This window comes from Mizuhopecten yessoensis, unplaced genomic scaffold (genome assembly GCF_002113885.1).
Source record: "Mizuhopecten yessoensis strain PY_sf001 unplaced genomic scaffold, ASM211388v2 scaffold11155, whole genome shotgun sequence".
NCBI lineage: Eukaryota > Metazoa > Mollusca > Bivalvia > Pectinida > Pectinidae > Mizuhopecten > Mizuhopecten yessoensis.
In genome coordinates, this window is record NW_018408907.1 from 366023 (window position 1) to 382850 (window position 16828).

The 16828-nt window shown below is 34.9% G+C and overlaps 2 protein-coding genes across 2 annotated transcripts in view; one reads left to right on the forward strand and one right to left on the reverse strand.

Moving 5' to 3' along the window:
- LOC110467041 (integrator complex subunit 3-like) overlaps positions 1 to 14967 on the reverse strand; it is a 33404-nt gene extending 18437 nt beyond the window's left edge. The window contains exons 1-19 of the mRNA XM_021523906.1: positions 14555 to 14967; positions 13514 to 13597; positions 13010 to 13093; positions 12342 to 12455; positions 10950 to 11034; positions 10628 to 10694; positions 9815 to 9956; positions 8415 to 8544; positions 8029 to 8126; positions 7562 to 7609; positions 6157 to 6300; positions 5399 to 5486; positions 4403 to 4482; positions 3834 to 3925; positions 3573 to 3664; positions 2696 to 2815; positions 2044 to 2176; positions 1852 to 1909; positions 928 to 1031 (exon numbers count right to left, since the gene is read on the reverse strand). Coding sequence (XP_021379581.1) covers positions 928 to 1031; positions 1852 to 1909; positions 2044 to 2176; positions 2696 to 2815; positions 3573 to 3664; positions 3834 to 3925; positions 4403 to 4482; positions 5399 to 5486; positions 6157 to 6300; positions 7562 to 7609; positions 8029 to 8126; positions 8415 to 8544; positions 9815 to 9956; positions 10628 to 10694; positions 10950 to 11034; positions 12342 to 12455; positions 13010 to 13093; positions 13514 to 13597; positions 14555 to 14632 — 1841 coding nt within the window. The 5' untranslated portion in view covers positions 14633 to 14967. The remainder of the gene's footprint in view (positions 1 to 927; positions 1032 to 1851; positions 1910 to 2043; positions 2177 to 2695; positions 2816 to 3572; positions 3665 to 3833; positions 3926 to 4402; positions 4483 to 5398; positions 5487 to 6156; positions 6301 to 7561; positions 7610 to 8028; positions 8127 to 8414; positions 8545 to 9814; positions 9957 to 10627; positions 10695 to 10949; positions 11035 to 12341; positions 12456 to 13009; positions 13094 to 13513; positions 13598 to 14554) is intronic.
- Positions 14968 to 15124: 157 nt separating this feature from the next.
- LOC110467043 (asparagine--tRNA ligase, cytoplasmic-like) overlaps positions 15125 to 16828 on the forward strand; it is a 15721-nt gene continuing 14017 nt past the window's right edge. Inside the window, exons 1-2 of the mRNA XM_021523907.1 lie at positions 15125 to 15307; positions 15495 to 15577. Of these exons, the coding sequence (XP_021379582.1) occupies positions 15265 to 15307; positions 15495 to 15577 (126 nt within the window). The 5' untranslated portion in view covers positions 15125 to 15264. The remainder of the gene's footprint in view (positions 15308 to 15494; positions 15578 to 16828) is intronic.

Genomic DNA, 16828 nt, shown 5'->3' on the forward strand with positions numbered 1-16828 from the left:
AGTTTGATCCTGATTGAAGATTGGGAACAAGAAATTACCTGTCAGAGGACCTTTTCAAAGTCACAATTTCTTTTCAACTAATATATAAACACTTAAATAGTAATTAGGTCTCTGATCAGTAAAACTCTAATCCCACTAAAACATTTCAAGATATCTAGATCTCAACTGCCCTGCATACCTTTGGGTATCCAAGTGAGGGGTACTGGAACCACCTACACAGCACACGAAAAAAGAGGCTGCTGGCTCTACTATCTTACCCAGGTATTTCTAAGTTATATAAGATGTTACAGCTTTGTGATATTATTAAAGTGTTGTTTTACTGATCCTTATTTGATCTTTACTGCATACACTGGTATTTCCATGTTAATGTGAAATGGTGAAATTTACACAATGATATTTTCTAACACTACAGACCCAAAAACTACAGCACAAATACTGCCGCTCTCCCATTACTCTGCAATATAACTACTTTATACAGTTATTGTCTGAACATTGCCAATCTGTAATTGTCTGACTATACCTATCCAAAATAGGCAGATAATATTACGGTCCAGCTTTCATAGCTGTCAACCTCCCTCATTGGAGACTCCCTCATTTTGACAAAAATCTACCGATCTCCCTAGAAACTCCCTCATTCAAGTCCAAACTGACACAAATCAAAGTCTACATCCTGTGGTCACATGATCTCCTAGTTACTGCAGGGTGTGTGTTATGATCAAAACAGGTGAGTCTGAATCAAATGAATGCTTTTTGGAGTTATTTTGATGCATAAAAAGGGAGAGATAATTTGAGCAAATCCATTTCAGTCACGTTTTACACACTTTCTTCATCACTGGAAATGTGGAATGAGGGATATATCCCTCATTGGAGGTTTCAGAGGTCGACACTATGAGCTTTCCTTAAATATTCAAAATGCCAGCAACTTACTCTTCATCGGTCTCCTGAGGAAATATAGAAGTGCTGAACTGGTTGCTAATGATCTCACAAAGACACGTGGCCAGGGGTGTGGGTGTGTCTTGATCAAACTCGTCCTGTCAACAGATAAATGTGTAAGTGTTGGTCACATACAAACATCTCTATAAATATACTCTGTAAATAAAAACTTTATCTATTTACAACAATTATGAAACAAGTTATTTCAACCTATATTAACCAGTCTTATTGGCCCTGATGTTAGCGAGCAGGGGGTCTTATTGTGGGAGGAAACAGGAGTACCCGGAGAAAACCCTCGTGTTCGGGTAGGTAACCCCATACCTTCTCACGTCCGATCGGGGAATTACAGTAGATGACATTACTTCAGTCATCACAATGAAAATCCAAACTTCCGTCATTACCATATCGATGCATACTGTAATCATACTCCAGTCAGTATAATATTGATACATATTGTAATCATCCTTAGCCATAACAATGATGCATTTGGTAATCATACTTCAGTAATTCCAATAGTGATATCTGTTTAAATGTTACACCAGGCTAACATGTACTTCAGTAATTCCAATAGTGATATCTGTTTATATGTTACACCAGGGTAACATGTGATACAAATGTATGTTACCCACACAAATTAATTCAGTTGTAAATGAGTAGTTTGAAGCACAACTGAACGAATACTTGGAAATGAATGAATACTTGGAAATGAACAAATACTTGGAAATGAAAAGATTTACAACCAATTCCTGCTGGCTTTGATTTCCTTGGCTACATTCCTGATTCTTAAACCCATGTCAACATATGGACAAAACAACATCAACGTATCCTGGTGCCTGGTCTATGGTAAATCAAAAGTACAGACTGTAGTAGAATGATCAAGAATCATTTCTTTATGCAGATAAAATTAAAGAAACTTACTTCATTTAGTACTGTCTGCATAATCCTATCCATGATCTCACATTGGATTTCTGGGTCCCTACAACAATAAAGTACACTACTGAGTACACAGCACTTCATAGTCAGCAGAAGTTCAAACATTTCAACAGTAAAACCAAAATTTGAACAATTGGTGATATTTTGGGTGTACAGTCGAGAGTGATCTGCCCTTACTTTTCTGCTTGTAGCTGCTCGGTGAACTCCTGGAGGTCCCCGCCCAGCTGTGGGAGGATGTCAGTGATGTCTACAGGTTGGTAACGTGTGTCCTGTATCGGCTGGAACTTGGTTTCTGACGTCTTTAATTGACCTACATAGAATATATAGTTATGTGTATTTTGGTCATGTTTCTTCAATGCAATTTTTTTCTCTCTATATATTGTTATCATCGATGAGATTCAGGATAAAGTAAATAAACACATTTTCAAAAATTTGGGAATTATGTCTTTTCAGAAATATATCAGTTGTAAACATAGCAAAGATTATAACCATCCGAAAAAAGCTAAAACCTTCACAATAATAAAAGACCTCTGGGTTCATTTCTCTTTAAATTAAAACTTTATGTAAAGATACTCAAACATTGGAACTGTTTAACATCAGTCATTTTGTTTTTGCAAATTCCAAGTGATCTAGGGTGAGGCCCAAAGGAAGGTTTTTAACTCATAAGTTTTTATCATGGTTAAATATGACCGGCTTGTTCTATTCATTTCAAAATATCCCAAGTGTATCCTGATGCATAGAGTTATGGAGAATTATGGAGCTATGAGGATGTATGGCTATAAGGAGCTATCAGGATATATTCAGCCATCAGGATGAATGGTAGGCATACCTATCGGCACATCATCGTCCTCATCGCTGAAAGCAGCATGGTCGTCCGACAGGTTATTGTCGACATGGTTACCGTTGTCAATCTCAATCACATCCTTGTTGTTGAGGGGCTCTTCTTTGACTGAATAACCAAACAGTACAGTAAATCTGTTCATTGGGTGTTACCGTATACTGCGTAACTTTCACCCAGGGAAATATTTACCCTTTACCATTAAAACACATATTCACCAAGAGTTAATTTCACTCTTCATCTAAGAAATATTTACTATGTAATATAAGCTGTATGTCAATATACAACTTTATATATTTTTTATATATTTGCCATCATGATAAATTTGTTCTCAATCAGGAAGACAAAAAGAGCTTAATTTAACATGCTGTAATATTTACATTTAGATGAAAATCTAAAAGAATTATATACCATCAAATATTTGGCCAACATACTTTCATATGCCGGTATTTAAAGTCAGCAAGGAAAACAATTTAAAACTTGACCAAGCATGTAACCTAAAACATTACTCTATACCCTTAATATTTTTTGTCGTGCGATATTTTCTGCCTTCTGACCTTTTAAAACAAGTATGAGTGTTAAATTTGTTCACCAGTGCCGCTAACTTCAGCTCTATTATGAATATGCCATATCTTTCAAGAAGGACAAGTTTTACATTTTACAATATACAGAGCTTTATTTTCAGAGTAAACGCATTCCTAATGATTTGAAGAGATGGGAAACTATCATAAAATATAAGTGAGTGATTTTGCATTAAATCAGTATCCCACTATAAGTATGTGTGAGCTATTCAGCTAAAGCATTCTGAGTCAGTTGTGTTTTGAGGCACTGAAAGTAGATATGCACCAACTGTGTGAGAGATACCAACCTTCTTGTGAACAGAACTCCAAAAAGTTTTCTCGAATTAAAGCTCGTAAGTCTCGGTCTAGCTTTGGATTGTCAAATAACGGAGACAAAGACCTGCAAAAGAAGCACTTTTCTACAGTTCACAACAAAACATTAATTTGAAGATACCAATGAAATATTTTTCTTCCAGAGGAGATTGTTTTTCTTGACAGTGATGTGATTTTATGGATATAAGAATAATACAGTATTCAACCTGATCTGTTAATAAGACATCATTACTTACTGCAAAACTCTTTTGTCTAAAATGGTCTTCAGTGATGTGAAAATCCCCTGTTTTACATGCACTTTTAATGGTAAACTGAAGTGTGGCATTATCTGGAAACAAAAATTAAACTAAATGAATTTTTCATCATTTTAGATACTGAAAGTGGTTAATAAATTCATTTATCAAGTAGGAGAATCAACTGGTCATACTGATATCTAGCTTTATGACAATTTGAAAAACACCTGTTTTAATCGATTATCATATTGGACCATGTTTTCTGTGTGAAATTAAAATTAATACATGACTACATGTTATTTTGTGAAGAAGATATAATTTTTATTCTATTTTTAAGTAATCAGCAATTCACCAAGTACAAAACAGTCAAATTTACTCATTCATCCTTTAAATAACTTTTCTGCATAATCTAATGAATAAAAATCTGAAGAATAAGAGATATTCCTGTTAATATTAATGATTTTCAGTGAATACACACTTGTAAAGTTGTGACAGATGCTTTATTTTAATCTGTATTTTTAAAAAGAAAAGTAATTGGAGTAAGTTATTAAAGTAAGGAGTGAGATGTTTACCCGACAGAGAAAGTCTAACAGGGTGGCTGTAATGGCAGGGTGGGGACGGATGGAGTGGAACATCACCAGGATAGCAGGCTCTGTAACAGCAACACACGATCAGTACAACGTAACCTTTTCCATCAAGGCTAACAACTTGTAAAATCCATGTCCCTATTTTTAGCATTATGAGTTGCAAACACAAATTTTAGAAATATCTAAACCAGATTTATCTCGAAGCGTAGGTTCATGAAAGTTTGGAGTCTATTCATGAAACAGTGGCTAATATATGCTGTAGAAACCATAATTACACTTAATTAAATACTTGAGGTCAAGGTCAAAGGTCATAAGTCAAATTGAGGTCAGAGACCTCGTTTTAGGATGTGACACACTGCCTTTCCATGACGTATCTATACACAAAGTTTGATGGCAATTAATAAAACAGTGGCTGAGATGTGCTCAAGAAACCATTTTATGAGTACTAGGTCAAGCTTTAAGGTCAAATTGAGGTCACAGTGACCTCATATAGGATACTATGCATCATCTTCCAATGACGTACCTATATACAAAGCTTGATGACCATTCCAGTCAACACGGACGGAAACACAGACAAGGTGAATACTATGTACCCTGACAAAGTCTCTCTTGCCTTTAGATGGACATTTTTGAACCACATTAGATGCAGTTTATTTTAATTTTCATCTTTGAAAATATACCATATAATATAATGTCCTGCAATAAGCCAAGTAGGTCAACACATAATCTCTGACTCAAACTTATAACAGGACAATAAAATCACGTTTGTAAGCATTTCTATGACTACACATGACAGATTATGTTAGAACTCACATTTCCACAACTACACATGACAGATTCTGTAAGAACTCACATTTCACAACTACACATGACAGATTCTGAAAGAACTCACATTTCCATGACTACATATGACAGATTCTGTTAGAACTCACATTTCCATGACTACATATGACAGATTCTGTTCGAATTGTTATAACTCACCTATGTTCATAATGCTGTCTTTCTCTGGATCAAAGACCAGCCAGTCGTAAAACAGGGCTAGCTTGGCATTGGTGGCAGCGACATTGGACTGTAAAAGATTAACTTAATAGTGTTATGTACATGTATACTGGTCATTGGATTATCGTCTGGTCCAAGGGAGATAACCATATGATTATATTAATCTTCCAGACACTTGATACCGGCTATTCCTTTCTATTTCGTTTGGTATATATGTATCAATCTTGGTGAGAGAAATGTTTGTGGTTGGATTTTGGATTGGAAGTGAAAGCGGGAATAAAGAAGATTGTCAGGGAAAACCTTTCAGATTCTTATTTCTCAACAATAGCAAGAACATTTAAATAGTTGATTAAATCTTTTTCGGGCAAATTAATTCTATTGAAATTGGTAAAATGATTAGATTTAAACTACTTGCAAACAAAATCTTCTCTTTGAATTCTGAGTCAAATACCAGGCATACATGTACCATTAAGGTTTAAATTTCAGTAAAACAAAATCTGTAAGGTGACGATAACGAATAAGTTTTATGAAAACAGAGAATACCTACACCCTTGTACGAGTGATATGTAGATTTTTACAGGGACTACTTACTGTACATGTGGTCAGTTTCTAGCAAATGACTGCCCAGTGTTACTTATACTGTACATGTGGTTAGTAACCATCCAATGACAGCCCAGCGTGACTACTTACAGTACATGTGGTTAGTAACCATCCAATGACAGCCCAGCATGACTACTTACCGTACATGTGGTCAGTAACCAGCCAATGACTGCCCAGCGTGGAATGATATCTGAGCAGATTAACTCATTTGGAGGGTGAAACACTGCGCAGATATAGCGTATCAGATCACATCTCAGTGACTGACTCTCTGGTGTCGACAGATACTGCAGCAGTAAACATGATCAAATTATAGGGAATCTGTGTAGCCAGGACATTTAAATCCCAAGGACATTTCAACAAACCATCATTCTGATTAAACAAGCAAATATTTACAATTTTCTTTTGTAAATTATACTTACAACAAGAGAATGAGAAAAAGTATTATCAAGAACAACCAATCAAGGTTATATTCATTTAACAGGGGACTTGGTGTTTATCAAAACTGGGACTATCCACAGATTTTTTTTTATTTCAAATTCTGTTATACATGTATAATAATAATAATTTGAGGTTCTTATATACAGCTTTATCACAAGCTAGTTCGTAAAAGGCGGTTCACAAATTATAATCCGTGGTAACAGGGCCTTTACAACCAGCCAAGATCTTTCTCAACTCCCTGAGGAGCATACAGTCGGTGCTGCCATTTCGGCACTCACAGCTAGCATTCTACAATTCTAGCACTGCCCAACCACATACTCATTTACAGCTGGGTAGACTGGAACAAGCAAAATAAAGTATCTTGCACAAAGATACAACACAGTGCCATACTGTGACTCGAACCCGCAACCCTTCGGTCACGAACCCGGCATCCTACCACTAGACTACCCTGCCTCATGATATACTTCAACATTCTTCAACCCCTTCCATACATGATTTCTTTATCTTGGAGTCCCTCCAGGGTGGATATTTCAGTGAAATTGCACTTATAATTAACATGCTAAAGTATAGATTCACTAATCATTTGCCTTTCATGATGTTACCAACACCCTATTGCATACATAACACTATGAGCATAATGTCGTTTAGCTTCTGGTGATTGTGATATCATTTACATTGTGACAACATAAATGTTTAGTTGGAAATATTCATTTCCTTGAATAGAAATATATATTTGGCTTACTCTGTTTTGGGGCTGGCAATTTAAAACGAGGGTTACTCTGTTTAAATAACTACAGTCACTTCAGCTTCAGGTCATATGTCACTAGATACAGCTTGTCTTAGAAAAAACATGCATGTTGCCAGGAATTGCTTTGGTTAGATGTCGTATGTTAGAAAAAAACCACCTAGGTTAGTGGTGGCCTTTTATAATTTAAATACAGGTTCAAAACTTAAAGAATGTAAACATAAGTAATGAGCGTATATTTTCCAATACAGAATTTATTTGTTTTAATTGGCACTGCAAACTTTATATCTGCAGGACAAAGAAAAACATACAATTCATTCTGTATGCAAATCCTCAACATTTGAAACAATGATTACACATACCTGTCTTTGGAACCAATCTTGACATCTTTTATGCTGCCCAAATTTAACCTGAAATAGAAGGTTTTAGTTCAATACCAATTCCTTTAAACTCTGAACTAAAAAAACCTGGTTAAATATTTGCATAAAGACTCATGATTCTGTAGAAATCTTACAAACAAGGAGTCTTAAATTGAAAACATTGCTAAAGTACCACAAAAGGGACATGTATTACATTAAATTTTGAAAACAGAGATCTGAAGGTGATTAAGATTCCTGCCACTAAGTGTATAGAGTCTAGGGTGGATCAGGAATTTTTTCAGGGGGGTGTCACTAACCTGTTAGGCCTATTCCAGATTGCCAGTTTATTTTGCGACACATGTGATATGAAGGTCATTAAGATTCCTGCCACTAAGTGTACAGAGTAATATGGTGGTCTCTGATCATGACAGCACACAAATCACATGATTCTAATACGTATGATCACCTACCTTGGTAACCAGAAACACAAGTTTTGTTTCCATATCAGGTGTTAATCTACTAATTAAAAACTTCCGCGACGTGCGCATTAACATCAGCTGTTGAACACCTGGAAAATGAAACAACCTCCTGATCAGAACGATTTTAATACCAGTAGTATATTCACTGCTTCACATGTGGTGTACATTCTTTAATTTCTTGTTCACTCAGGTGTTTGTTTCAGATATAAATTTATGGGTTACCACTGAAATGTTTCCAATTATACAATAACCACTGAAATATCTTAATTCTTCTCCTTCTTGTCATACATCGTTAAAACTTGAACAAAATTACCCTGAATTAGTCCAAAAAAATAAACTTTTACATAAGATAAGTTGATATTAATTAATGGACATACCTGTGAACTGTGCATGAATTGCTGTAGGGTTTTGTACCATGTCTTTCCATAGCTTCTCAAAATCTGAGATCCTGGCGACATTTTGTAGTAGTCTAACAAGGTCTCGTCCAATGTGGATACAGTCTGTCCACTGATAACATCAATTAATATCAGTATCACATCGGAGGTTCTGGACTTTACTACATACATATCTACATGTATCGACTGGTGTACCATTAGTCAATACAGCAATCTTCCTTAACTGAGACTAGGCCTATGAAATTCTTCTAGAGCTATCATGTTATTACACAGGACTTAAGAAAATGTTTATTATGATTCATCGAAAAGAAGTCCTGCAAGAAGAAGCCCAAGGGCCTTAATCCTTATTTTTTTTTTAATATACTGACATGCACACCTGTGACCTTGAGAGTTGGTCAAGGTTATTCATTTACCCAAATTGACTCTTCAACCCAGCTAGCCAGGCTATATGCAAAGCATCAGGAGTCAATTTCTTATGGTTCTGTAGAAGCTATTTCAAATTGTGTTTCTTCAAAATTTAGTTGTGACTTGAAAAATAGGTCAAGGTCATTTATTTGAACAAATCTGATAGCCCCAATAAGCTATAGCACAAACGCCATGTCTTTAGTTTTGAACACATTTAACCTCTGTGATATTTGGTCAAGAGCATTTATTTGAACAATAAGCTCCAGAACTAATTCCTAACAAAAAAATGTTTGAATTTCATCCTTGTGACATTGAAAGAGGGTAAAGGTAATTTACAGATCACAGTGAATAGTTCTCTTCACCAGCAAGTTACAGAAAAATATCATGGCTTCAGATTCATAGTACTAAAGGTCAAGGCTTTTGAACAGTTCACAAAAATCTGACCCCTGTGTTCATGAAAGTGGGTAATTTATTTAAATGTATCTGATAGCAATTCTTTCCATTAAGCCACATGCCAAATAGCATGACCTCATAGTTCTGTCAAAGGTCATTTTAATTTTGACCCCTGTAATCTTGAAATCAGTTAATATTTTTTGTAACTTGTTTTTCAAACAATGTAATAGTCCTTCATTAAACAAGAAACAAGCAAAACAGTATGATTTTAGACCTTAGGGTTCTCTAGAAGAAATTGTTTAAAAGAAAACATGACACTGTATAGACAACAAATCATATGTCAAGGTTTCATAAAGGAAGCTTACATAACTACAACTAGTACAGATTAAACATAAACTATTATTTTCTTATTTCTCATTATATTTTACCTTTTACCATCTTTATCTTATTTTTCAATACATGTTTAACCTTTTACCATCATTATCTTATTTCTCATTATATTTTACCTTTTACCATCAGTATCTTATTTCTCATTATATTTCACCTTTTACCATCATTATCTTATTTTTCAATAGATGTTTTACCTTTTCTCGGATGAGACCAATACAGAGTTCCACTTCCCGCTGTCTTAAATTGACAAACACTGGTCCGTTGTGGTCCTCAATAACTCGCAGATATGTGTACACAACGGTAGCTATCAAAGACGGGATCTTGTCTAGCCATGTCCTGGTAACAAAAAGTCATTTCAACTTCAGACAATATTCCTGTTTGTATGTCCTCTATTGCATTCCTCCATCCAATAGAAATTCAAAATACATTTCAATTTTCTAACTATAATAAACTGACAAGATCATTGTTGTTTACAGCAGTTGTGCTGGGTATCATTACCTGGTTGATCATAACATGTGGAATATACACAACTATGTCAGAGGAGAGATTAAGCATCAGATACAGAGCAAAAACATTTTCAAAAGTACCAGCTCATCCGAGAAGTGCATATGAAAAAGGTCTTGAATGCCCAAAGTTAAGACATTTGTCTTAGAATTATTATTATAAGTATGAAAGTACCTTTCAGGAAAGTAGTGTTTATTCTTTTAGTCGCTTTTAACAGAAACTAACTATTTTTTCTTGACAATTTGTTTATTTGATGAGTAGTAACACAGTTAGCTGTGAATAATGAAATATTCATTAGACCATTTTGCACCGGTCCATTACAAATTTCCACAGACCAAATCCAATGGCCTGTGGTCATTGTACATGGGATATTTTTAGCCCTGAGATGAATTATCATCATTTTCCTGATTAAAACAAGCTGCTACAGATTGCTAACATGAAATTACAGTAAGAAGAAAAGTTAAATTCCCACATGTACAGTACCTTAAATTTTGATTACATACCTATTTTCTGAAAATACATCAAGCATATTCTCTGTAAGCCAGATATTCTTCTGAGAAACATCTCCACCTGCAAACATGCATAAAAATAATAATATAGGTTGTTTTAATTGAATATGTCAATATGTTTTTTTCAAGATTTCTAACAATCATGCTACTATGGAGATGCTTAAATTTTATTTTAAGTTGCTACAAATTGTCACATTTTCCCCTATAAAAGTAAAATTTAATTATAAAAATAACATTGTACTATGTATGTTTTCCTGCAACTAAAATCTTTCAAAAACCCCTTAGAGTTCCATACCTCTTGCGTATCAGTACTCACCAGCTATTTGTCGGAGAAGACTCAAACAAACACTTTCTGTTCCATTCACTGAACTTTTTACCAGTGCTCTCAACAGCCAGATCACCTGAAACATTCCGATCATTATAACAATGATAGACAAAGTCCAACTAGGCCAAAGTGTTGAAATGAGATAATAAATCTGTTGCAAGAAAAAACATCAACATCTCCCATATATTCTTGTCATTTAACAGACGTTCAATTTGAGGATAACCTTACTGTATTTTATATTTGCGACGGTATATCATGATTATGTCGTCGCAAATTGAGTTTTACTAGTGGTGCATCCCGAATCTCGAAAATACAGCAGGATCATCCCCATTTTAATTTATATTAGCTAAAATCACCGAAAGAAACAGGATTATCCCCACTAGTGTCTATCTACCATGAATTGGGGACGTCAGGAAAATTCAAAGTGAGGAGGAATTATTTTGACCTTTCCGGGTCATTCTATTGTTTGGGACATCAGTAATAATCAATTTTATGATGTGTCGAGGTCAGTCCGGGTCAATGGTGTCATTAACAATTGCCATCCGGGCCTCTTATGCAAATGAGAAATTTGCGGACGATATATCCTGGTTGCAAATTATTTCGATTGACTAATCAAATGACTTTTTTACATCTCAAATGAATTAGAATAATAAATTTTAGAAGCAAGCTCTCACATCCTGAGGTAACTTAAACTTGTGAATCAAGAACAATTTTATGAAGTTATCAAAATGTTATGAAATGTTTTTTTATAAATATCACAAAATGTTCAAATGATTTTTTTAATAAATCAATTTAGATGGATTTACAAATGCTGAATGTAAACTAAATATTGTTTACATTTAATCAAAGATTTGTTTATAGATAAGACAAGAATTCCACGGAAGTGGATGTGTCACCTGCACAGGAAGCTGGGAGATTGTGCTTAGCACTGTTTGAGTTTGATCGGCCCAAGGAAACTCAAGTGATCGCAGGAAAACAGATTTTCTATTTATAGTAACAGTGACCTTCACCTTTGACCTTCGGACCTGAAAAGCTAGCCCAAGCAAGCACTTTTGGTAAGGAAGCACTGCATTAAGTTTGAGTTTGATCGGCACAAGGAAACTCAAGTTATCGCTCAAAAACAGATTTTCTATTTATAGTAACAGTGACCTTCACCTTTGACCTTCGGACCTGAAAAGCTAGCCCAAGCAAGCACTTTTGGTAAGGAAGCACTGCATTAAGTTTGAGTTTGATCGGCTCAAGGAAACTCAAGTTATCGCACAAAAAACCTCTGTGCGGCCGCTGGCCAAAAAACGGACATAGCAATACCTATGTGTCACCAGCTTTTCGCAGGCGACACAAAAACTATTTAGAGACACCAATACAAGGATCCGTACTACTCACCTGAACACGAGTGTTGTCCAGGAGCTTCAACCATTTCTCAAATATTATCTGATTTGTATGTCTGAGGACAAGGGACATAGCATCTCGACTGATCAAAGTCATGTCCCGATAACTCTGGAAAGTGAAAAGGGCAACAATTTCATCCACAGACAATTTTTAAACATTTTTTATTTTTCCTGCATTGCATCAAATACTGGTGAATCATTCCATGAAAATATCTGTGTTGTCTTAAAGTTGAAGTACATTGTGTACTGTTTAAATCCCTCGGAAGAAAAGACAATATAACACTCTAACTCAAACACATATCTAGCATGAACAAAATGCATGTTGAAAATTCTGTGATAAAACTATCAAGGTTTGTAAGATACAAAATTTGTCATTTAAATAAACTAATCATAAAACCTTCTGTAGGAATGTTGATTTTTTGTTTCTAGTTTTTGGAAAGTTGACATCAATTATCTACTACATGCATTTCTAATTAAAATTATGTTGAGAATGAACTCATGCAGGGTTGGATTTCTTCATAAAATGGGAAAAGCATTCCAAAATGCCATTGGGGATATGGGGTATATTACCGACCCCAAATAAATCTCAAGGGGAGGAAAAACACCGGTTACATGACAATCTCGCGGGTACCAAATAACAACTAGTTTTATTTTAACCGTCACCTTGACAGCTGCTGTTGGATCAGTAAGGATTGCATACAACAAACCCAGTTGTACTTCCTCATGCTGCGGTGAGCCTTTCGATACCTGTGAAATCAACCAAAAGCAATTATTGGATTTAAAGATTATTGAAAATCAACTTAATTATTTTACCAATATACCTTTTGCATGATCAATATACAAACTTTTAATGTATAAATTAATAAATGACTTATTTATCGGGATTTTATTTGACCCTTGATATTTATCTATTTCACATGAATATTCAAGTAATATGGAATTTTCCAAGAATTTTGAAGAGTCAAAAGGTATGTCAAACAGAGTGTCCTTTAAAACCCAAGAGTCAGGGCTCATTTTGGGTAGGTTGATACTGTACATATTCTCAAGGTTCTACTGAAATCCATGCTAATATGTTTCTCACTAGGAGTTTTTTCATTAATCTGGCTAAGACTAACTGTATATTATTATTTTTGCAATTATGAAATTGGGCGATTTTTTGTTACTTACATACGAATTGAGTGCATCGTTTGCCTCTCTGTCGGACATTCCATTTCGAATATTGTGAACGACATTGTAGCACTGTTCAAATCTCTGAAAAATACATGTCATCAATTATTAAAGTATTGACCATGAAATAATTCTTGATTTGAAATAAAAACATGCACATTTATAACAGAGGTCATTGACATTATTTTTTCAATGCCTCCGCTAGGTGTCGAACCCTGGACCGGTCTGGCTTAATTACTAGTCTAAGATATTCTTCCTAGCCAAGTCAGTGGGAAGCGGCTAGTCTTTTACCAGGGTGACACATACATGTACATTTAAAATATAAATAGACACATTTCTAGGACTTTGTTGTTGTAAAACTCTACCATGTTGTGACATTTCCATACCTCAATGACATGAGGCATGATGACTTATCATATGTATGCATTGATATGGTTCCTTTACCATGCTATTACCATATCAGTTGAGTTATCATTTTTATATACTATAGGCAGTCAAATTAAAGTGTATCCATGACAATTGCAACTAAAGCAAAAATTCAATCATGACAATTATTTGTGAATCTACTATGCAAAAATGCAAAAAAAATATGTCGCTAACATAATAAAGTACCTTTTAATCTATAACTCAAAGGAAAATAATAGCGCAGTTTTAATTTATAATTAAAGATTGATTGAAGTGTGTAACAACAACTTCGCAAGTTTACGAGAAACAAAAATTGTCCAGCAGAAAAAGGACATCAAAAACCCAGTGTCCACATCTGAGGCAATAAATACATATGTTCATAAACCAACGGAGGCATATTTACTAAATGTTGACAATAAGGAAATGATATATTAAGATTTAAATACGAAATTTATTTTACCATATGTAATAACGTTGCCATCTGATCATTCCCGATCACTAACAAATCGTAATGTGCTAGGTTGCAAAATTCCAGCAAGCAATATAAATAAACCAGATTCTATTCAATTGCTTGATCTGCAGTAAAAAAAAAAAAACTTTCAGAAACTAAATCTACTAAATCTAATTGTTTTTCACCTCGCTCAATTCATCCTTTGGTTCTAAGACAGTTGCGGCTACAAGTCTGGATTGCGTCAACTTAGTCGATTGTTCCATATCTTCATGCGAATAAAATCCTCTCCGGGTAATGAAATCATTTTGTTTCAACTAACACTGTGCATTGAACTCCATTCCCATTCTCCGATGGGATCAAGGGCAATAACTCTAAACGTTTAAATGGACCGCCATGTTGACAACGTTTAGTGAGAAAAATGTCGTATTGCGATTCACAGCAACAATCAATATAACATCTTGGCGGTTTAAAATCTCCCTGGAATGACTATTGCGTTCGCAAATTGTATTTCTAGCCAATAAGTGAGCCAGTATTTAGGAAATGCGACCTTTTTTGCTATGCAAAATTTCTTCGCACGCAGGGGCCGTAATTAGGTCAAATGTTGTCGCTAAAGTAAACTGAAACGAAATAATCTTACAAAAATTATAAATTTAAGTCATTAACGACACAATATCCAAATTAAATCTTTATATAAGTTAATGATTTTCTAGTGTTAAAGACTCTTAAATAAGAGAATGTATTTTTACGACATAAGTCTTGACCGGCATTTTCCGAGAATATTCCAGGCACGTTTGCATGCGGGATAGCCTACCATATGATGATGCAATATTGTGATCTGTAGCCTTTAGAAAGCAAGTCAGAAGAGTTTAACTAATACAAGTGGTTATTTCATACGATGGCTGAAGAAGTAGCGGCAAAAATGGAAGGCGTGAGTTTAGGTAAGGGGGAATATAGTCGGTAGGCCCATACCAAGTGACACGTGCATAACGGTACTGTCACATTTGGCAATGCACATGGGACATTGCTGCCGTCTCGTGTAATGTACGTATCGAAATACATTTATTCGTGTATGTCTGTTATTTATGTGGCTTAAAGAATAATTCAATTTTCATTTTCTAAATGCAGGCGAGTTGTACACATCTGAAAAGCGTGGATCAGACGAAAGTGGAGATGGTACAGAACAGAATCCTTTCAAGACTGTAATACAGGTAAAATATAGATGTCATATCTAGGAGACACTTTGATGTTTAAGCACTTAACGTTAGCCTTGGGAAATCGTTCCCCTCCGCATTAAAGCCATTTTGGTCTCTGTGGAGTATAACATATAGATAGATAATTTTATCAACGTTCAATAAATCAGCAATAAACTAGTCCATAATAATGGCATTGGTAAAATTATTTTCATATATAATTTATTTTAGGCCAAATAAAAATATGTGTGCGTTCTCTGTTTCGGCTAAAAAAAAAAAGGTAGGAAAACATTTTTTTTCTGGTGAAGAAAATCTCCTGATTACCTACGTGAATGTTAAAAATTAGAATATGTATTTACTGTAGCGCCTACTACTTGTCAGTACTTGACACTAGATTTCAGTAATCCAAACTCCACTGATGGTCACTAGTGTTACATTCTCTTTTTTTATTACTGATGCTTTCTGTTCTCAATTTCCACTGCCACCTGTGAGTTCAAATTAATTAAACAACAAAATAAGTACATTTATATTTACAAGTATGGGTCAAAGAAGTAATATAGACAGGAAAATCCCATATAACACTGGATCCTAATGGAGGTATGTCCGCAGGATACGTCCGTAGAATAGGTCCTTTACATCAGCGTTCCTTGTCCGCGATGCTCTCAGCTTAATTGCTGCCTTCGGCTGTACCCGAGGGAACTATTGGTTTTATATAATAGCTATATTTTCAAATTATAGTATATCAGTTCTATCTTCTTGTAATATGATGTATATGTACATGTAACTGTTCTGTTTCACTGTGTCTTGATAAAGGAGTGGATCGCTCCGAAAATTTGACAACCTAAACTTGTCCACACTGTTGGAATTACTTCTTTGCCCCATATATAAGTAGATATATTTACAACGCAAGTTTTTTAATCCGTCATAAAATATACAAGTCTTCACTATCGTGAACTAGCTAGCTCAATCTCTCCACTCCAAACTTATCTCCAACGTTAAACTATAAAACTACACAGATTTACAAACCGCAGCTAAAACTACTATTGTTACTAACTTCCTAATTCTCACTTAAATTCTAAATCTCCTCTTTAACTCTAGACTTCTCAACTTTGTCTCCCCAACTCAACCTCTTTCCTCAAGACTCCTTAACTCAACTCCCCAACTCTCTTCTCCTCCTTTGACTCACAAACTGAACTACCTTACTATCTGTCTCTTAGCAAAATCCTACTACATTTCAATTGTTGATGCTGCTGAAATCCTGTTAAAATT